Source organism: Vigna angularis, chromosome 4, assembly GCF_016808095.1.
Source record: "Vigna angularis cultivar LongXiaoDou No.4 chromosome 4, ASM1680809v1, whole genome shotgun sequence".
Taxonomy (NCBI): domain Eukaryota; kingdom Viridiplantae; phylum Streptophyta; class Magnoliopsida; order Fabales; family Fabaceae; genus Vigna; species Vigna angularis.
In genome coordinates this window covers 3,301,894-3,325,765 of record NC_068973.1, presented here as the reverse complement: position 1 = coordinate 3,325,765, position 23,872 = coordinate 3,301,894, and the positions used below count along the sequence as shown (strand labels likewise).

General features: G+C 27.4%; 3 protein-coding genes across 3 annotated transcripts; 2 read left to right on the top strand and 1 right to left on the bottom strand.

Moving 5' to 3' along the window:
- The first annotated feature begins 2,479 nt into the window (after positions 1-2,479).
- On the top strand, positions 2,480-6,426 carry LOC108330146 (cytokinin dehydrogenase 2-like). Its single transcript, XM_017564657.1, has 5 exons — positions 2,480-3,029; positions 4,822-4,949; positions 5,361-5,627; positions 5,780-6,048; positions 6,138-6,426. Exons 1-5 carry the CDS (start codon positions 2,480-2,482, stop codon positions 6,424-6,426), a joined length of 1,503 nt encoding a protein of 500 aa, XP_017420146.1.
- A 1,846-nt stretch (positions 6,427-8,272) lies between these two features.
- LOC108329978 (translation machinery-associated protein 22) lies at positions 8,273-11,393 on the top strand. Its single transcript, XM_017564405.2, has 7 exons — positions 8,273-8,586; positions 8,706-8,795; positions 8,992-9,044; positions 9,156-9,237; positions 9,561-9,628; positions 10,355-10,438; positions 11,123-11,393. The coding sequence occupies exons 1-7, from the start codon at positions 8,439-8,441 to the stop codon at positions 11,177-11,179; spliced, it is 582 nt and encodes a 193-aa protein (XP_017419894.2). The 5' UTR covers positions 8,273-8,438; the 3' UTR covers positions 11,180-11,393.
- A 1,205-nt stretch (positions 11,394-12,598) lies between these two features.
- Positions 12,599-13,783, bottom strand: LOC108331034 (pathogen-associated molecular patterns-induced protein A70-like). Its single transcript, XM_052877249.1, has one exon. The coding sequence runs from the start codon at positions 13,654-13,656 to the stop codon at positions 12,841-12,843; it is 816 nt and encodes a 271-aa protein (XP_052733209.1). The 5' UTR covers positions 13,657-13,783; the 3' UTR covers positions 12,599-12,840.
- Between the last annotated feature and the right edge of the window lie 10,089 nt (positions 13,784-23,872).

Here is a 23,872-nt window from a genome sequence, read left to right as displayed (position 1 = left end):
TTAAAGTAAAATATAAAAATATCCACAAGTATATATGAGTATCTACAAATATAAAAAAATCTCAGATATTTTTACATTTATACTCAGCAAATAACAAGACTTATTTTTTTAAGCAAGATTAACGAAAGACATTATTTATGTTTGATCCAATCCATTACCACTTTATACCTCATTTAACAAATACAATATAAATATAAGTAAATAAATCAAATGAAATTAGAAACAGCTCAACTTAAATAAGTTATAGAAATAAATAAATAAAATAATAGATGTCTTGTACTCTTAATTACAAAATTGTTTCTTTTTTTTTTCTTTTCTCTTTTCTCTAACTCTTTCCTCCTCCCTGTGTAACTCATATCTAGCTATGGACAATTTTTTTTTCTAATTTTATTTACTACAAGTATTAGTTGCAGCAAAAAGAAAAAATTATCCCAACTTATCTCTTGGTAGGATGGAATATAAAATTAGTTAACTAATTTTCATTTTATTTTATTGTTGTAGTTCTTTATCTTAATTTTTTTAATTTAATATTTTTCTATTAAATTCCTTTTTATCCTACATTTTATATATATATATATATATATATATGTATATATATATATATATATGTATATATATATATATATGTATATATATATATATATATGTATATATATATATATATATGTATATATATATATATATATGTATATATATATATATATATATGTATATATATATATATATATGTATATATATATATATATATGTATATATATACATATATATGTAGAGAGAGAGAGCTGTGAAAACGGATAATTCGGCTCGACTCGGTTCGACTTACCACGGGTTAGTCACTTAGTGAGCTAAACCAACCCGGCTTACTTATTAGCAAGCTGAAAAAATTCGAACTCGGCCCGACCCACCACGGGTTAGTGGGTTAAATGAGTTGGTTCATTGGCTCATTTAATTATAAGTGTTTTTTAAAATAAAAAAAAAATTACAATTTTTTTAATTTAAATTTAAATAAATGTTACACTAAAATGATGTTAAAACATGTACAAAAGGTGTGAACAAATAAGTTTTTAATATTGATAATTTTTGTATCACTTATCCATTTATAATATTAGAGTCTTCAATAAATAAATCTATAATAATTTTCTCTCTTTAAACATCTTCTTTTTTGTCACCATCTACAATAATAAAAAAAATTATGTGGGTTGTTAAGTCAACCCGGCTCACCACAGGTTCAACCCGGTGAACAAGTTGAAAACTAACCCGCACAAAAAAATTACATTTCTTTCAAACTCAACCCAACTCAAACCTGCAGTAAGTTGGGATTAGCTCGCGAGTTACAATCCATATTTACAGCACTATATATATATATATATATATATATATATATATATATATATATATATATATATATATATATATATATATATATATATATATATATATATATATATATATATATATATTCAAAATATTCCATTATAAACCGTTAAATATTTCAAATGGTGGGGACTTTGAATTCACCTTATCACGGTGCTACCGATACTTGTTTTCATCCACAGGTTTAGTAAATTTTCTCAAGGCTAAAATTCCTTAATAACCAGTCCTCATTAATAAAAGTAAAAATCCTTGTAGTAAGTAATTGCCATAAATTATACAAAACCAATTTGTTAAAAATGTTTTTTTTTAGCTTTAACAAACATGGAAGAGAAATCATTTGTTATGTACGTTGGAATACAATATTTTGAATAATAAAAATATCGCTAATTAAGTGCTTAAATCCAATAAATATTAACAATTAAAATGCTTCAAAAATATTAATTATATACCTATATTGTCTACTGAATATCCATAATTAATTAGTAATTAATACATTTCATTTGTTGATACAGTATAGTCTTAGGAGAGTATTAATTAAATGAATTAATAATTAATCCAACATAATGATATATTTTTGAAAAATAAAAATAGTATTAGCTAAAATATTTCAATTACACGATTAAGTCATATAGGTAGAGAAATTTTTTTTAAAAAAATCTTTGAAATATATTTTACATAATTGCATAATTTGAGTCTGTGTTTTGTAAAAACAATAAACTTAATTCTATCTTAGATTCTATAAAAATAAAATTATATTAAAAAAGACGTATGCAATAATCCCTTTACAACTAATCAGACCAAATTCGTAAACTTCTATATTAGATCTAAATGTAAACGAAGGATGTAAATAATATTTTAGAATAAATTAATTTATAATATTATACAATATAAAAAAAATGCAATTGGCTTAACAAGTATTTGAAAAGTTAACCTAACTTGTATCGTTTTCAACACCAATCATTACGTGGCAATTACATAAACTTTGAATACATGATAACTTGCACGAATTCCTTAATCTATATATAGACCCAATTCAAAACATATCACATAGAAATTTAACTTGAAAATAAAAATGGATGTGAGTAATTTAGCATTTTCCATAGCCATGGCTGTTCTATGTCTATCTAGCATCACACAAGCAAATGTCAAAATCCCCAAAGAAATAGCCAAAAAGTTTAGTAGTGACCCTCAAATCCTTTCACTGGCATCAACAGATTATGGGCACATAGTTCACGAAACCCCATTAAAAGTTTTTGAGCCATCTTCTGTGAGTGATATCTCAAGTTTGATCAAATTCTCAAACTCTCTTCCCACCCCATTCACCATAGCCACCAGAGGCAAAGCTCACTCCATTCTAGGGCAAGCCCAGGCACGAAATGGGGTGGTCTTGAACATGACTAACCTCAAAGGGTCACTGATTTCGGTTTCAAATTGTGATCGAAAAACATCATTAAATTGTTATGCTGATGTTGGTGGTGAAGTGTTGTGGATTGATGTGTTGCATGCAACCCTAAAACGTGGACTCACACCTTTATCTTGGACAGATTATTTGTATCTGAGTGTTGGAGGAACTCTGTCAAATGCTGGAATCAGTGGCCAAGCCTTTCGATTTGGTCCTCAGATCTCTAATGTTCTTCAACTCGATGTTGTCACAGGTATCACTTTCTCAAATCTCACCTTCTTATCAACTTCAATGCTATCAAAGTCTTCAAAAGTTAGGTAACTGTTCATAACATTTCAAACACACTCAAACTTTATTCACTTTTTCATTGTGTGATTATAGTTCATGAATCATGTCACATTCACTTCACGACAGAGAATCATTATAACTGAAGTTAAATCCTATTAAATTTCAATCTATAGAAAGATTAGGTGAGTAAGTTGTCATTCTTTAGGGTTGAAATGTTTGATTACTCATTTTATTATAAGCTGTACAGATTTTATCTTAGTTTTTGTATTTGAAAATTGTTTATTTTAATCTTCGCGTGTATCGTTTTAATTGCTTATATTCATTTTAAATTTTTCAATTCTCTGTTGTCTATGTATATATAAAGACCAAATAATTATTACATAGAATAGCAAAACAATATATTTGCCTATTATATTCATCCAAAATTATTGTTTTCTAATCCTTCTATATTATAAAAAGGTTTAAACAATTTTGTATCCATCATATATTTTTTGGATTTTGATTTATGCTTGATAAATTTTATTTTGTCCTTATAAAAATATTATTATTTTTGTTTTGTTCTCTGATATTTATTGGCATCAATTTTCTATTAAGCGATAGTTTAATAGAGAGTGTAATTAATTAATCAATCTTCTATTAAGCGATAGTTTAATTGATTCATTGAATTGGAATTACACTAAAATTAACTATAATAAATTCAATTTTTTAATGAATAAAAGTAAAAAAAAAAAATTTATCCCATTCAAAAAATAAAATCCATTATTGATCCAAATTTGTCACTTATGTTTAAGTATATATAGACTAAAATATAAATTGAGTTTAAGCATAATAAAACTTAACAATTTGACAAATTTAAAATATGAAATAAACTCTTAAATGTAACTGTCACATGATCTCACCATATATGTACCAATACTCTTCATGATTAAAAAATCAAAGAAAGTTTGCAATTATATATATAATACAAAGATTTCACATGTAACTATCTTGTAGACCAATCTCTTATAGTGAGTCAAAATATCATTTCTTTTTCAAAAAGTCAACACTTATTCTCTCATCAATCTGAAAAGATGTTCATATTATTTTCCTTTTTAATTAATTTAAACATATATTACCAAAGTAGTTTAATTTCCGTATTTATTTATTGGTTATAAAAACTGAGTAGATTGGTTCTTTTGATTGAAAAGTCAATTAATTGATCTAGTATTCAATTTATCTCATCCATAAGGTTTCCATTTGAATCAATTTGAAACCAATTCAGAACGAGTTATGGAAATGTTTCTATTTAGGAAAAAAAACGTTTTTAATAAAAAATTTAAGATAATATTATTATTTTTTCCCTTAAAGATAAAACATGTAAAGTATTTATCTCTTAAATATAATATAATATTTTTAAAATAATATTATTATGTATTGTTAAAGTTTAAATCTACCTAGATGTTATTAAACATTTTATTTAATGTTATATTTTAAATGATAAAGACTTATTAAATGTTTTATTTTAGTTTTTAATATTATATTAAATTATGATATTGTTTTTAATAGTATTTTATAAATGGTTTCATTATTACATTAATACCAATTAATTAGTGGTTTCATTGTTGTACTCTCAATCAGTATTTTAACAGTTTATAACTGATACGATTCTCAGGTCATACATAGATATCTATATATAATTGGTTTAAACAATAATATAATGCACAAAAAAATGATATTCAATTGTCTATCTATAAGACAAACTATATTTTTTTTTTCAGGAAAAGGAGAGCTTGTGACTTGCTCTAGGGATAAGAATTCTGAGTTATTTTACGGTGTTCTTGGAGGATTAGGTCAATTTGGTGTAATAACCAGAGCCAGAATACCTCTAGGACCTGCACCAACCAGGGCAAGTATCATTTTCTCTCTTTTCTACATTTTTTTTCTGTACAAAACAAACTTGTAGAATTAATTAATTAAAACATATATATAAAGTAAACAGTCTACCAAATATAAGAATAGTTTAAAAGTATGAATACAGATTTTATCTTATGAATTTTTTTGTGAAACTAAATTAATTTTGAAGTCTTCTTCTTATAATATATTATAATAAATTATCAAAGTCATTATAAAAAAAATGAGATTTATTATTTGTTATTCATGTTATCGAATTATTCATTAATATTAGTTTTACGATGTTATGGTTACTGTCAAACCATTTAGTTTTAATATATATATATATATATATATAAATAATTAAAGAGCTGGTTAATTTAAGTTCCTTTTTTAACCTAAAACATACATATGAATTATTGATCAGGTGAAATGGCTCAATCTGCTTTACAACAACTTCACTGCATTTTCTAGCGACCAAGAACATTTAATCTCCTTCAGTGAAAAGAATGACACTACTGCAGCAGATTATGTAGAAGGCAAGCTTCTATTCAATCAGTCACCCCTGGAACTTTCCTTTTATCCAGATTCTGACCATCAAAGAATAACTTCACTGGTAACTCAAAATGGCATAATCTACATCATAGAACTTGTCAAATACTATGACAACAACTCTCAAGCATTCGTGACCAAGGTAATGAAACAAATGTTGTCATGTTCTAAGGAACTTCTTTTACTTTCATTACTCGTTTTCATATATCAAAACATATCATTACACGTCTGGAACAAACTCATCATGTGTGAACACTATGTTTTACTAAATTAACTATTTATCTTCTTGTATAGGATGTGGCCGATTTGGTGAAAGGGTTAAAGTTCGTACCAACATTTATGTTCGAAAAAGATGCATCGTACGAGGAGTTTCTGAATAGAGTTTACGCAGAAGAGTTATTTCTAAGGTCAAAAGGACTTTGGGAAATTCCTCACCCCTGGTTGAACATCTGGATTCCAAGATCTCGAATCTCAGATATTAACGAAGGTGTCTTCAAGAACATTATTCTTAAGCAAAACATTTCTGGCGGAATTTCTCTGATATACCCGCTGAACCGAAGCAAGTAAGTTCATAAGTACAATACATAACATATAATCAGTTTTATGAAATTAAATTACGTAACATGCTAACATGCATTATAATAATTATCAGGTGGGATGATAAGATGTCACCAGTTACACCAGATGAAGATGTTTTCTACGCTGTAAGTCTTTTGCGTTCTACAAGTTCGATAGATATGCTGAAGAAATATCAGACTCAGAACCAACAAATATTAGAGTTTTGTAAGGGTGCTGGTATTAAGATCACGAAATATCTCACTGGGAACAAAACACAACAACAATGGGTGGAACACTTTGGCTCAAAATGGAAACTTTTTGCAGATAGAAAAGCTCGATTTGATCCCAAAAGAATATTGTCACCAGGACAAGGCATTTTTTGAAAGTAAAATGGTTATAAAAAAGAGAGTAGAATTTTGTATTCTTATTAGAAAATAAAAGAATAAAAAGTAAAAAAAACAAAAGTATCAATGAATGTAAAAGATTTGTATGTTTCAAAATATTATTTCACATTTTCCAATAGATAATGTATAATTAGGTTTTGCTTTACCAGTCAATCTTTCCTTTGGAACTTTATGAAATTAGATTTAATATGCAAATATCTATTTAAATGTTTTTCGTTATTAATTTTTCATGACTCACTAAAATCATGGACAGTTCTACGAAAAAAAGAAATAAGAAAATGGTGTTTGGAAAGTGATGGAAGGAAGGAAAGTATAATATTTTTAATTTCTTTTTGCAATGTTTCCTCCATTTTTGAATGAAAATAAATATTTCTTTTACATAAAAGAGAATATTTAGCTATGAAAAGATATTGACTTTAGAATTACATGTTTTCATTTATAGTACAAAAATAGAATTATGTAGTTTAAAAAAAATGAGTTGATTATTTTATTTTGAAAATTTAATAATTTTAGTGTTTTAGTAGAATATTTTAAGGTATGCATAATTCGGTTTAGTTATATATAATTAGACACGTCAACATGAGGTTACATTTTCGTTATCAACAAATATTAATTATTAGTATTTTGTTAATATAGAAGTTGAACTCAAAATTTCTTTTTTTAAAAGAAAATTATCAAAATAATTTTATTTTGTAATTCAAAAAGTTAATAGTATCATCGAAATAAGGGAAAAATATATTCAATTTTATCTTACCGTCGTTACTATATTCAAATATTTCAAAGTCAAAATAGCAATTGAAGTTGTATTTTAGCGGATGAACAACATATTTGTCTACATTTTAGCCCAACCTTAATGATGTTAAGTTATATTATATTAAAACTTACATATGAACTTTAATTTTTTTTTTTGTAATAAATAAGTGTACGAAATAATCTATAAGCTATAATTTAATTTAATTTATGTTTAAATTTAATTCATTTAATAAGGTGTTATAGTTGCGGTGTCCATATAAATGGTGAGGTGAGTAAAAACAAAGGTGAGCTTCCTTGTGGACTTTTAAGTTGGGCTAAAATAGAGGAAACCCAAAGCACAGGGAGGGGGAGTGTGCTTTAGTATTTAAGAAGTGCAAACAAAAACCCTCTCTTATTTCTTTCCAAAAATAGTTTTATTCTTATTCTTTGCCTTCAAGCACCACTTATGTCATAAAAATCACACGTGTCAAGTCTTCATCAACCATAAAAATATTATTATTAAACACTAAAGTAAACAAAAGAAAAAAATATATATGCATGTGATGTCAGACTTCGTATATAACTTTTAATTTTTTGGGGTAATTACTCAATTTAATATAATAATCAGTAGCAAAAGTTAAGGTTTAAAAAGAAAAACCATGCGATATTAGACTTTGTATGGAACATTGCTTCGTGTTACGAAAGATAAGTAAATGCACCAAACTTTCATATTACTGGTGACAACACAAATTTTTTTTTATGCTAGAATGAATTCAATACCACGTGATTCTAATTTTTTTAATAATTATGCAATTTTAGTTTTTTTTATAATTTTAATTGTGTCAATTTGATCACTTAATTATTATAATTATATGGTTTTAGTTTTTCAAACATGTAATGCGTAAATTATACATTAATATATTTGAGGGGAATTAGAAATTCATAATTATAATTATAATATCCGGAAAACAAAGTTGGAACCACAGATATTCAAAATTTACACACGAACTCCATTGAAACAAATGAAAGCACAGGGGTTAAAGTGCAATTAATTAAATTTTTTATTTATTTTTCTTTAAATTGAGAGACTCCCTACACGACACCGTACCAGGGAATCATCAAGGTCCCTCCCTTCACCGCGCCATCGATCACCATCGTCTTTTCTCTGCGTTGCAAAAACGCACCGTTTTGTTAGTGTTTTCGTTCTCAAGAAAATTGCAAAAGTGAAGCAGGGTTTGCAAGCTTGTGTTTAAACAACAATGGCGGAGAAACCCCAACCGGTTCGGGTGCTGTACTGTGGGGTGTGCAGTTTGCCTCCCGAATACTGCGAATTTGGATCCGATTTCGAAAAATGCAAACCCTGGTTGATCCAAAACGCCCCTGACCTATACCCTAATCTTCTTAAAGGTACCTTTCCTTTCTTTCTTTCTCAAGAAATTCAATATTTCCCAATTTACTCTTTTTTTTTTTTATTTCGATCATTCCGATTTAATTCAAATGCGAATTTTTATTTTTTTTTCGCGCAGAGGCAAATGATAAGGGAGCTGATAACGTTGCTGACAAGCTGCAAAGTACCGGTATATCGTCAGGAGCTGGTGATGGAGCTGCTTCCTCAGGTATTTTTATTTTTAACTTTTGTTTAGTGTGCTTGAGATTGAAGAAGGTTGATATTCCGTAAATTTTAGAATTTGTATTTTATTTTGTGACCGTTAATTTAGATGAGTTGTTTGGCTTTCAATGACATGAGTTTTTTGTGATTCTAGCTTAGTCAATGTGATTCTCTGATGGTGTGTGTTGGTTTTGATGTTTCAGCACCGAAGCAAGAAGAAGTGAAGCGTCTTCCGGGTGGGAAGATAAAGAAGAAGGCATGTCTTGGAATTATTTAAGCCTCTGTAGTGAACGTACTTGTTGTATGATGCTGAATGTCATAGTTTCATGTCGTTTGGTGTGATTGGATGTGATTTTGCTCTTTTCAGGATAAGCAAGAGGTGGTTATTGAAAAGGTTGTACGTAACAAGCGAAAGTGTATCACCACTGTGAAGGGCCTGGAGCTTTTCGGTGAGCTATTTCTGTTATTCTCTTGGGCATTATTTGGATGTCTTAAGGACAGGTAGAATATAAAGATGAATTGGGATGAACTTGTCATACCAGCAGTCTGGACGTTTCATGGTGAAATATGGGAAATTTTTTATTCTATAGGATGGAATTAGATAATATTGACTCCTCCTTTTTCATTTCATTTTAAACAACCCAAAAAGCTATAACTAACATCATTTCATTTCATCCCTTTCTATTCAGTATCAAGACAAACATAGACTTAAGGTAATATTACATAGGTGTGGTTTGGTGTTTAACTTTTTTTTTTCTTTTATTGCATTCAGGTGTCAAGCTCAGCGATGCTTCCAAGAAACTTGGGAAAAAGTTTGCTACAGGAGCCTCTGTTGTCAAGGTTTGCTGAAATTTTGTATGGTGTTCATAAAATGCATGTTGTGACCCTTTTTCCTGGGATTTTTCTTTTGTTTTCTTCCAAAAAAATTGATTACCAATTTACTAAAGAAAACATTTTTCAACTCAAAATAAACTAAGCCAAACCATAGTTGTCAATATCGCCAAAGTTATTGGGGAATTGTGTCATTGAGCGGCAAAAGTGGAATATTGTTGCAATTTGGAGTAGCTGCTGTTACAGCAGCAATAGTGGACAAAATCATGGAAAATTGCAGATGGAGCGAGTGCTATTGGAGTGGGTCACAAAAACTTGTTTAAACAATGAAACAGCGCTATTTAAGGTTTTTTAGGGGTCAATTTGGAATGAATCCCCCTTCTATGAATAAGAATTGACACCGTTGTTTCTTAGTCTTGTAACACTCTGTTATCCATAGTTTTTTTATTATCGTCTCTTAGATAATCTGGTTAACCGTGATCTTTTCGGTCTTCGTTCTGTCCGTGTTCTTTTATTTAATCTCTCTGAAACATTTCTTTCATCTCCTTGTCTTGTGCTCTCTTCTAATTGGTTACCATAGTGGCTATCTTGCTACCCTCTATTCTGCTATATAGTGTTTAAGAGGACAATTCCTCTGCACTGGTATTTGGGATTGACAACTACGATCAACACCTAGTACTGTTGGTTCATATATGGATATAATGTCTTACACTTTTGTGGATTGATTGATGTTAGGGACCAACCGAGAAAGAACAAATTGATGTTCAAGGGGATATAGCTTATGACATCGTGGAATTCATTACAGATACATGGCCTGATGTAAGTAATTTTGGTTGTTGGTTGTTTGGCATTGTAATTGTGTAATCTAATTTAAACGTATGTATTGTTGACAGTGATTAAAAGAAACAATTAAAAAGGAAAATTAGAGTTATCAAGTTTCAGTAACATAATTTCCATTATAATCTTCTCTTGTGGGAGACCAATGCATATTTTAATTTGGTTATTAAACTGAGCAAGGAAATTTGTTGTTCAGATCGGCAATCTATCTTTGACACCATCTTATATGATATATGGGACATGTCCTTCATCTATGATACTGCAGCTGAATGTAGCCAACATATTTCATGCATGATATGGTTAATATTTTGTTTTCAGTACTGATGGATGAATTTGGTCATGAAAATGTTTGTAAACATTAGCTGTAAAGATGCATCTGTTTTTATATGAATGTCATCGGCTAAGATAGGCCTGCTGCTTATTGAAAGATATGTTGTTAGTGAGACTATATCTATTTTTGTTGACATCTATTACTGACTCCATTTGTTTGACATCTTTAATCGATGAGTCTAAACAAAAATGTAAGTAATCTCTAGTTAGCTCAAAGAATCCTTTGAAAAGCGTTTCATATGTTTTCTTTGTTATGATTAATTTCAAGATAGTAGGAGACCTGGAGTTAAATGGTTTAAAATCTCGTGTGATCGAAAATCTACCTTCCTTTTGCAGGTTTCAGAAACAGCAATTTTCTTTATAGAAGATGGGAGAAAGGTTCCAGCTGCTTGATTTTGATATCCTGGCATTAAAACTTCGTACTGGTTGCTAGACTCTTCAATATTACTGTAATCCCCCAATGTCCCCTTTTTCTTACCATATCCCCCAAAAAAAGAACATAGTTTGGTCTCGATGGACATCAGCATGTGTACTTTTAGTTTAACGACAATTTAACTAGTGATGTGTGTAAAGAGGCAAGAGGAAAAAAAAGGTTCCTTTTCATCAATTTTGTATTTTCATTGAGGTTTTAAGCCATATATATAAGTTGTGGGGATAAGGCTCTGCTTGCATGAAATTGCCAGTCGCAGAATCCTTTTACATAAATTTATAATAATGCAGGCTATGGATTCTGAACATAAAACGGGAATTTAGATAAATTAATCTGTGTCATTTATCATTTCGTTCTGTTCGGACTTCGGTTCGAAGGAAGGGGATGAGGGGCGTGTGTCCCATTCAAAGTTGAACGCGTCCTTGTTAGTAAAAGTTTGATTTGTTTGTACACAATAAAAGTAGAAGCTGATATGGGTTTATTTATTTATTCTCTCTTAAACGTCATTATGAATTCGTTTCTTTAAACACGGTGGTATTACATTATATTTTTCTTTTATGTTTGACAATCATGATGGCTTTTCTTTTGAGTTTAATAGCCATGACTTTTACATTTGAAGTGTGATTCTTTTAATGAGTTTTCAAAAAGTTATGAATCCCAGCATTCTGCATTTACTCCCCTGTGTTCAATGTCTTGTCCTACGCCAGCAGGCGTTATTAATATTTTTAATTTAATTAACAAAATTTGCCAACAGAAAGCTATTGAGTTTTTTTAAATACGCTTATTTACAATGCTTGAGTTGACTAACAATTTATGAATGGGGAAATGACGTTAGGCTGTTTATATGTGTTAGATATATATATTCAACAATATGAATACAATTGTTAGTAAAATAAATGCTGCTAGAAGTCTTATAATACTATATATTTGGTTGAGGTATTAGAGCTAAATGTAAAAAGCAAATAATATTTGGGCTATGTGATTAAAATGAAATGTTTTATTTTATCGTGGCTGTTTAAAGCCCTCCCTCCTTAAACATGTGATTGTGCATATGCAGAATTTAATAATCCAAATGTCAGTACTCAGTGTAAACACTTTTTGACCAACATTCAGCCGATAAACTTGATAATGGAAAAGTAAGTCTAAGTGACTATGGAGCCCCGCCAAAGGTTGAAGAAGACTCCCAAGAGACCTATGCCAAAAATATATATTAGGGGAATTCTATTATAGAAACGAGCTAAGGAATTCCTGTAATAAAATATTTATGTTACTTTTCCATAATTTTGTTTCCTTTTAAAGTTTCAATTAATTAGGTCGTCTTGGTGAAGGTATGTAAATTAGTACAAGTTATGAGACTAACATCCAGACAAATAGATAACCTATAAAATAAAATAAAAACTCAGACTTCATCTTTAAAAATTGTCTACATTCAAAAGATTATCGCTAGCTGCTTGCTATACATATCGATTAATTATTTTTTTTTCGAATAACAATACCAACACAGCAACGGTTTACAAATACAGATTACAGACAACAGACCAGGTAGCCAAATTCTCGTGTTCAAGCAAGAAACATTCGGAAAAAGGTGATCTTCTCCTTCAAATAATATTAAATTCAAGTGTTATTATGAGTTTCGTGTGAGCATATCCCTGCATCGTAGAATAGAGTCAAGCCTCTGCAACCTGAGTTGCTGCCTAAACCTGTTGATGAAATCATCAGCCTTAGCGTCCACCCCTTCCTCTTCTTCCCTTTCCTCCACGAACTCCCCACCATCTCTCACCTCAGCTTCGGACTCCGATCTGTCAAAGGTCAAGGACTTAAGCCGCTGCAGGAAGGAAGGAGCACGGCTTAATTGCTGCTCAACCGAGTCACAACTTTCCTTCTGCACTTTACCTAAATCCAGACTAAAACGCCTAACGTGCTCCAACAAAGATGGAGTTCGTACCAGATTCATTCCAGACTCAGAATTTTGGACCGGCTCGGATCTTTCACTTTCTGTTCTACGAAAACTAAAAGACCTAATCCGGTTCATCAACGACGAAGACGGAACCCGGTCCAACTGGGGTGAGTTATCACTTTTAACTTCATCTCCTTCTCGGGTCTCGGTCGTATCGAAGGAACCGATTTGAACCGGCCGAGGCGAGTCTAGAATCTGGACAGACTCCACAACAACGTTGTGAGGCGTTAACGTTGCTGTCGTTTCATGTTTGCGATAACGTAGGTTGAAGGATGTGAATCTGTCCAGCAAAGAGGGAGAACGGATGAGTTGGTGTTGGTGTTGGTGTTGGTGTTGGCGTTGGCGTTTTGGTGTGGTGGTGAAACGAGAGGTGATGGCTATGGTTCCAATGACAAGGTTGATGAAGATGAACAGATACGAGGGTGTGAACCAACTTGCCATGGCACCATAAACTGAAAAATCTCTTGCTGCTGTTTCACTCATTGTTGGGTCAGATTCTCTTCTGTTTTTTGGTCGATGGATGTGTTTGGCACTGTGGGAATGGAAGGAAGGGTGTGTGGTTTCTTATATAAAAGGACAGGTTTAACGTTTGCTTTCATGCATTCGTCAGTTTCTGTCTGGTTTCATTGTTAAAACGTCAAGTTCTTCATTAGTGCGTGACGTTGTTGTTATTCTTTATTCTTTTCAACACTGTTAACAACCATCTTAGTATTATGTTTACTACAATGATCACCTGCTATGCTAATTCAAACACATTAATTAATATTTCTAATAAATGGATAAACATGGTTTATATTATAAACAAATATAATCATGGTTTCGAGAGAAAAACTATTAATTAATTAAGTATATTATTACAACGTGCCTGCATATCATTTTATTTGTCTTTCACGTTTATATTTTCATCGTTTCAGTATTTTTAAATGAAATTACTATTGGTTAAGATTAACCCAGTATCTTATCATAAATTTAAACTATGGTTTATATGTTTAAAACATATTTTTGTTAAGAATTTTAGTCACTAATACTGATAAATACTATTCTATGCAGTGCAAATCTAAAATATTATTTAGTTTTAAACATATTTAAGTATTATTTAATAAAATATTTTGTGAGAAAATATTGGTAAAAAATTCAAATCAAATACTACTCTTTATATTTTGTTTAAAAGTATATGACGCAAAAGTCGGTGGTGCACGCTGATATAATTAATCTTTCATACTCATCACCATCAGGAGGTTTTGTCTTCTTTATTTTTGACCATACTTCAACCACTCTTCTTAGTCTTCTGATTCAAACTTCATTAGTTTATTTTTCTTTTATTCAATCAAACATACCTCGAGTGAAACCATATACAATCCTAAGATCAAAATAAATAAATAAATATAAGTATATATATACATATATATATGTGTGTGTGTACATTGTGACTTCGTAGTTATCCATTAGTGTGTTTTGAGGAATGCTGAGTTTGAGTAATTTAAATTAACGTTGTAATTTTTATTCCTTTGCAGACAATTCTGACTCATCCATCTTTTGAATAATACTGTTAATTGCAATTATGAGTGATTTGGAAATTGCGTAATGATATGACATTGAGAAATGAATTCAATTAAGAAAAAAGCTCAAATTTCCATAGAGTGGGAAATTGTCATTTTGTAGGGATGAGAAATCAACTCATACAAGTTTCTATTTTATAAATCTCTGTGGTGGTGAAATTAGAATTTAACTATAAATAATTAAAGTACCTTCAAAGTTTTAAAATTTAAAATACATAAAAGTTTATAGAAATTGATTATGAAATATGGTTAGAGCAACACTGGCACAAAATGTAAAAAATAATATAATATAGTAACACTCATTCCAAATAAAATAAATCTTGTAAGAGAATATAATAAATACCCTTTGTGTACTTTTAACTGTGTTTTTAGTTTTAAAAAATGTTATTATAACGTATGTGGTATTAAATGCTTCCCTTTTAAAATAATTATTTCAGCAAACTTTTTCCCGTCTTTGTACAAAGCCAAAAAGTGCAGCCAGTTGCGCATAATTTCGAAATCATACGTAACCCTAATTTATTGTGTTATATTATTTTAAAAAGAATTACTTTTAGAGAACATTTTGAGCACACAGATCCATATTCGTGGCGGCTATGATTTCTTCTTCTTTTTATGTTCTTTTGTGTGGAAATTAAGATGTTGAAAACACTTTCCAAAAGAATTTTACAAATAAAATGAAATATTTTATTTGGTACAACCCACATGATATTAGTATTCACTTTTATAATAAACTTATTTACGCGGAAATTGTTTGAAAAAATTCTTTGTATTTATTATATTTATTCGATATAAATATAGATACGTATAATACTTTGATTTTTTATTTTTTAGTTGAGTATGTTGATAAAAATGGATATGCGTTTTGTCCTAATATTCCCATCTTCCATTAAATTATTAAAATATTCATAATTTATTAAATAATATTTTATCACATTTTCCAGATTTTCATTCTTCTAATTGGTTGACTTGTTATAAAACTTATTCATATTTTCAATATATTTTTTTTCTTTGTCTCAATTTTATGGCAACTAAAAAACTTTTATGCTAATATTCATTTTCTTTTTTAATATTTTTATTTATTGTATTTTTTATATAAAAACGTTTAATTCTCAATTTAAGTATTTAATAATATAAATATTAACATAAAAAATATGTTGCTATTCAATTAGGTTTATATTTGAAAAGTTTATTAATATAGGTAGAAGTTAAAAAATGAGATCTATGTTAAATTTCAATTATTATTATTAGTTTATTTTTTTTAGTGAGTAATTTTGATCAAATTGTATTGTGATTTTTATTAGTGTATAAAAAATATTTAATTAAAATATATATATATATATATATATATATAAACTATTATTAATAAATAAAAATTAAAACTGTTCTATTTAAATAATAATTGCACTTTTCAGTATATTAAAAACATAAAATAGATAAATGGTTATCGTATTAATTTATTTTTCAAATAAAATATACTTGGAGACATACTGAATATCGCTTTTAGCTTTAAATGTACAATGAGATAAAAGAAAATGTGTCTTTGTTTATCTACGAATATCACTATTCCCAAATACTGTTAAATTGAAGTAGCCATAGGCTTTGGCAGGCCTAAAGCCCAAATCACTAACCTTCCACATTTGTTTGGGCCGAAAACATTTTCCTCCTACATTTGTTTGCCTAAAGATAATGAGTCTTTCATCCTACACCTCCAAGATATCATCCTGTACCTTCAAAAATTACATTTTTAACCTTCTAACATTTCATCCTACACCTTTAACTTTTTCAAAATTTTCATTTTCAACTTTAATGAATATTTTTTCATTTTTTTTTCTTTCTTATTCACCACTTTAATAATAATTTAATTTAGTTTAAAATTTAAATATTATTTAATATAATTTTATATTTTAATAATTATTAAAATATAATTTATATTATAATAATAATTGTATTAAAAACTTATAAATAAAATAATAAAAATAAAATTAATAATAATAAAAATAAATATTTATAATCATGTATTTAAATATATTAAATTATATTAAATTATATTAAAATATTAAATTAAATTCAATAATTATTAAAGTTAAAAAAACAAAATTTTGAAAAGATTTGTTAATCGGATATGCATATCCGATAAGTAATATTACGGATATCCATATCCGATCAACAATTGTTTTTAGAAATTTATTTTTTATTTAAATTTTAATAATTATTTAATTTAATTTAATATTTTAATATAATTTAAATGTATTTAATTATTTTATTTAATATAATTTTATTTGATTTTAAATAAATAATTATTTTTAAAATTTTGTCTTTTATTTAAATTTTAATAAGTATTTAATTTATTTTAGTATTTTAATATAATTTAATATATTTAAATATTTTAAATATTTTATTTAATATAATTTTTTATTTATTGTTATTATTTTTATTTTTATTATTTTATTTTTATATTTTTAATATAACTAATATTATAATATAAATCATTAATAATTATTAAAATATAAAATTATATTAAATAATATTTGAATTTTAAATTTAATTATTATTAAGGTGGTGTAGAGTGTTTTTAATAAGAAAAAGAAAAAAATAAAAAGATATTTTTTAAAGTTAAAAATGAAAGTTTTGAAAAAGTTTGAGGTGTAGGATAAGAATGAAATGTTAGAAGGTTAAAATTGGAATTTTTGGAGGTGCAGGATGAGATGTTGGAGGTGTAGGATGAGATGTTGGAGGTGTAGGATGAAACACTCAAAAGATAATTACTGTTGAAGCAAGATTTTGAAGTCTAAATATGAGAATTCGAGAAACTTAAACAAAATCCGTTTTAGAATCTCTCAGTGTCTCTTATAACAATATATTCCTTTATCGTGATCGCACATAAAACCATTAGTCCAAAAATTCAGTTTTAGAATTTGTTTAAGTTGAATCAACATAAAATGTTACTAAACACTTATTTAAACACATTTCTTTTGAAAAAAAGTATTTTAAAAGAAATTTATAACGTCATATATATCTACAAATTTATATTATTTTCTTCTTTTTTGTGTATATATTTAGAATGTTCATAAATATTTCCTCGTAAAAATGTGTTATTTTTCATTATATTTTTTTATAGAAGTTTAGATATTTTACTTTAAACTCAAATACAGAGAGAAAATAATAAAAAGTAGAAAGGAAAGTTACATTTTTTAGAATAATTTATTTTTGTTGAAAGTTAATATCAATTAGGTATAAAATTAACTGATAATATATAAATATGTGTGCAAATTATATTATAAGTAAGATTGAGTTAGATTTAAAATTTATTTCTTAATTTATTCTTATAAAAATTATTGTTTGTTGAATCGATTGTTTCTTCTATTTTTTATAATTGTTTATTGTTTATTCTATTGTCAGGTCGTTATAAGAACTTTGTAATAATACGTTAATTAATTTTAATTTTAATTTGTTTTATGTTGACAAATATAATTATATCATATATTTTTTAATATTTTTTTTATTTTATCCTCAAACTAACCATCTTACTTTTTCAGCACTTTTTCTTTCTTCTTCTTTTCAAACCAGCATAAGATAAGTGTGGAGTAGAGAAAAGAAAATCCTTATATAGCAATTAGAAGTTAAATAAAAGAACTGAGGGATTTGAAAATCAAATTAGATCGAATATGCATTTCATAGAAAATGAGGATTAAACTTATGTCCCAATTATTTAAGAATAATATTATGATTATTTTACCAACTGATTTTTTTGTACTTGATTAACTTCAAAAAAATTACATTAATTATATATGTAACATAAAATTATATATTTAATGATACATTAGGTCATCAGTTCCATTAGTGATCTAATGGTTGAACCAATAATCCAATATTTTAACCGAATTGATGACTGGTTGCATTATAAAAACATTGATGAGTAAGATAAATAAAACCTTTTAATTTTAATAATTTGAACTAGAGTTGGATAGGTGATTCATTTCTTCTATATTCACAAAATTTTTAATATTATTCTAATACCTTCAAAACTTAGAATATGAAAAAGTAACTTCACACTTGTTCTCGAATGCATATAGTTACTATTGAATTAAAAGGAAGCTTGAAAAATTCATTCACTAAAAGGTAACAAGAATTTTAAAACAATATTAACTTAAAAATGATAAAAAAATCAAAAAATAAAGACATAACTACAGGAAACGAATTCTCTATCGGCATTCTGTCTGACGAAGTTGTCTCTCGAAGTTCGCCTCTTCAATTTCTTTCTTCGCGCACAAATTTTGGCCTAATTATATATATATATAATAATAACACATAAGGTGTTTAATTTTTTTTCTTTAAAATATATTTCATTTTCAATTTAAAAATCACATAATATTTTTCTTTATACTTAATCTTTTCATATATATAGTTGTTTAAGAATAATAATGTTTAAGATTTGGTTGTCTTTTATAAGAAAAGAAAAACAAAACAAAATAATATTTATAATAAACTAAAATTAGTTTATATCTGCAATATAAATAAAAAATTCTAAAAGAAGTATATATTTTTATTCTATTTTACTGATATTCTTCTCATCTCTTTCTTGATAAACACATGGTTTTTACTCACATTATTATATTTAATGAAGTTATTTTCTAGCTATATTTATCTTATTAATATTACTGTATAATAATAGTCTTTGTTAAATTTACAAAAGATTAAAAAATAATAATATCTTATTAAATTTAATATATTTGAGAATCATAACCGAGATTCTTAGATAAGAAATACAACCCAATACATATACGAGATTTAATATATTTTAAATAATAATAATAATAATTTATATCAAGGAAAATAAGTTTTATGTATTTTATTTGTTTATTCATATTCATAGATATTCTTTGGTTGAATTTAAAACACAATTCTATAGAAATATACAAAAAAGAAATCATAAACACGCAAAAAAGAAAAAAAATACACACATGTAGAATTTAAAAATAGAAGATTACGCACATGTAAATGTAAGTAAAAAATTTTAAGTATTGAGCTGCTGGTGGGTCAATTTATATATATATGTTAATATATTTTATAGAGGTTTCTTGGGAATTCAGCATTGTAGGAAGGAACCACCTCAACAACCATGGGAATGTTCTTCAAATGTGCCTCTTTCAGCCTTAGCAAAAGTGAAGATCCTAAAGCTATGCATGTGATATAAGAATTGTGTGTTAAAAAGTTCTTGCACATGGTTTCAAAGCATTGGACGAAACTCTTTTATGTTTGGTCCCCTTCTTCCTTTGCTAACTTCATGGTTGTTACCTTGTATCAAAAGATTAGGTTTAGCTCCGAGAGGCAAAGAAATATATATGATGATGATCGAAACCCTAACAATGGATGAAAAATTGAGTGGACCAAAGGGAGTAACATGGTGGAGTGAGTAACCAGAAATTAGATAAAGGGTTGCAAGGAAACCTTTTCAAACATGCATAATGTCACGTTCTACTTAGAACTTTCTTCTTTTTTAACTTTAAAAAGAAAAACATATATATTTTTTATGGGTGTTGAAAGTTTTATACCGACTAAAGATAAAACCAATTTATAATATATAAATCAGTACAAATCTCACTTAGTTAATTTTGTGGAATTGAATTAGATTTAAAGTCCGCTTCTTAATATGGTATCATATATATCTCAATATGAGGAGATATATTGAAAGTCTTACATCGACTAAGTCAGTTTTATAGGTCTGAGTTAAACTTAAAGTTTATTTTTTATTAATGAAATTAGTATTTGAGACTTGAAAATTAAGAAAGAAAGAAAAAGAGAGGATATATGTATGTTAAAAAGACAAGCGGACCATGTTGTATGTGTACGTGGTTATATTCTTTGTTGGGTGTCCTTTTCCACATACCATGTGACATTTTTTTTTTTGCTTTTCTTAGTGAGAGTAATGACGTGGAATTTGAGAACTGTCTTTGAATTTGTTTATAAACTTTTCATGTATTTATTTGTTCCACTTTGTGAAATAGCCACCACATATACTTTGTTTTTATTAATAATTGGACCAATCGTGTTTGTTGTTTTCATGGTCTTGACATCAATGTATATACTATTTTGATACGTGAAGGTCGTTGGTGGTTGCCAAGAATGTTTGGTGGGTTTCACTATCTTGGTGGGAGTGTGAATTTCACTTCTTCATTATATAATAAGTCAAAATTGAAAGGTATTTGAAATTGCAACTATAATTATACTTAATGAAATATCAATCTTGTAAGACACGTTTCTTTTATTTTTAGAATCATTTTTTTTCTAATTACTCTTACTTTTTTCTAAATGGAACCAAGCTTATATATCTTTAGGCAATATTTTTATTCAAATTTCGTATATTTATATATAATTGAAAAGGAAAGATCACCTAATTTAATCTGATATAATTTCAAAACAAAAAGGACACTAAGATTAATCCAAAATTAATAGTTAAGTTTTTGTTATTCCAAAATGAATTGTGGTAAAAAACATGACAAAAATATTTAAATGCATTGGTTTCAAGTTTCCATGATGATTATAAATGTTGAAACATTCATTTACACACATAAATGAAAAGGAAATTTTGTATTTTATTTAACATGTAATAGAAAAGAAAAAGATATTTTAATACATATATGTTTTTGATAATATTTTAATACAGTACATAATGTTTTTTTTGTTGATTTATTATTACATTGACGTATTATAGATTTAGTAAAAAAATAACATATATATTATGTCAAAATATTGTAAAAACATTATGTTAACATATTATTACAGTGGACATTAGGTTCAAATACTTAATTTTGAATTGAGTCTCTTGAAGATTAGTTGTCTTTAGTGTCCATAAATTAGAGGTGATGATCCCTTTGTGGGGTATATGAGTTGCACTTACATAAATTAATGGTTGGAGAGAGAAGTTAGTGAAAGAAAATGTGTGAGAATGGACCCTACCATTATCAATGGTGTTATGGTGCAATAGTGCATGTGAACAAGAAAAGATTCACCACCTTCTCATGTCATTGTCTTTGCCCTAAAATCCAAGGAAACCATCACTCATGCTGCCCACTCTTTCAGATTAACATATCCTGTTTTTCTCTTTCTTAATTAATACTCTTATTTAAAACTGCTAAATAAATTCATAAAACATCTATTTGGTTTTCATAACATTACTTCTTTGATAATTACAAATATACAAAATAATATGAAGAAATATGTATAATTTATTAACATTTAATATATATATATATATAGGGGTTTGCTAACGCGCGTACGTCTGTTTTTCAGTTGATACATTTTAGGAATGTGTACCGGGTTTTAGTAGACAAAAATATCTTTATATATCATGGATTCTAAGTTTTAAGGTTAAGGATATTTTAATAATTTTCATTCTCAAAATTAAAAAAAAAAAAAAACCCCCAAACTCTTACTCACCTCTCTCATTCCTTTCAACCCTTTCTCTTTCATCTTTCTCACTCCAATCTTTTCTCTGTCATCCTACTGCAGCCCCAATTGAAAAAATCAGAAACACTTACCGTTAAACAATCTTACAAAAAAAATGATTTTATAATGATTTTTCATCTTATAAGCATAAAGAAATTGGTAATTGACCTGGAAAAAATCAGAAATACTCGTTGTTAAACAATTTCTTACAAAAAATGATTTTATAATGAGTTTTTATTTTATAATTTTTGTCTTTATTTTATAATTTTTGTCGTATATAATTTTATCTAATTTTCACAAGCATAATGACATCCGAAAGATTGGTAATTGGCCTGGAGGATTTTTTTAGAGATGATGATTCAACATATGCAGATGATGAAATTAGAGAGGTTAGTGAAGATGCTGAAATTGAAAAGATCTTGAATTAACCTTTGTTTGAAGGTGATTATGTCAATGACTCAACTCTTTACAAAGGCAAATTGTTTAAAGGCAAGTGTTTCTGATTTTTTTCAATTGGGACTACAGTAGGGATGACAGAGAAAAGGTTGGAGTGAGAGAGATGAAAGAGAAAGAATTGAGAGGAATGAGAGAGGTGAGTAAGAGTTTGGGGGGTTTCTTTTTTTTTTGTTAAGTTTTGAGAATGAAAATTATTAAAATACCCTTAACCTTAAAACTTACTACTAAAATCCGGTACACGTTGCTAAAATGTACCCACTGAAAAACAGGCGTACGCGCCTTAGCAAACCCCATATATATGCGTACGCGCGTTAGCAAACCCCATATATATATATATATATGTTTTTATATTTGAATTTTATTTAAATTGAAAATTAAATAATAGACTGTAATATTTATTAACAATGGCAAGTTATATGAAAGAAACATTACTAATGTTTTGGGTTCATTTTTATCTATTTTAAGAAAATAGTTAAAATTGTAAATTTCTTAGCCAATTTGAGAGGAATTGTTGATTTTTCACCATAACCAAATTGGTTAAATCCACTGATCAATTTGGTTATGATCGACAGTCATGGTTATTTGTATGAAATATTTATAATCTTTGCTCATCGTCAATTTTTATTAAAAAATAAAGATTGTCAACATTTAGTAAGATTTTATTTTTCTTTTATATCTTTTTCATTATATTAACGTGTGTGTGTGTGTTTCTTCTATACTTTGGATCATTATATTATTATATGGAGTATTTCATAATTTTATATATAATTAAGGGTATGTATTTCATTGAGATTTTGAATATCTTTTCAAATATTTTAATTTTTTTTAAATGTCATGATTTTATAAATACATTTAGAAAATAATTTTAGAATTATGATTTTTAAATTGGATTTTAAAAAAGTTACAAAATATGAAATCATAAGTGCTATGTATTATGCAAATTTATGTTAATCAAATTGTATTTTAGTGCCATTAATATTGGACTATTAATAAAAATAATAAATAATTTGATTATTTATTTGTTGTTGTGAATCTTCCATTTCGATAAGCAATTAATTATTATAAAATAATACTACTATCAGTCAAAGCAATATACACAAACAGACAAATTAAAAAATTAGTAAAAAAGATAAATAAATAAACCTAAACCACACATAAAAAAGAAAGACATATTTAAAGAGTTTCCCACTATTTTTAACTTAAAATGATAAACCTATCTAAACACTCTATTAGAAATT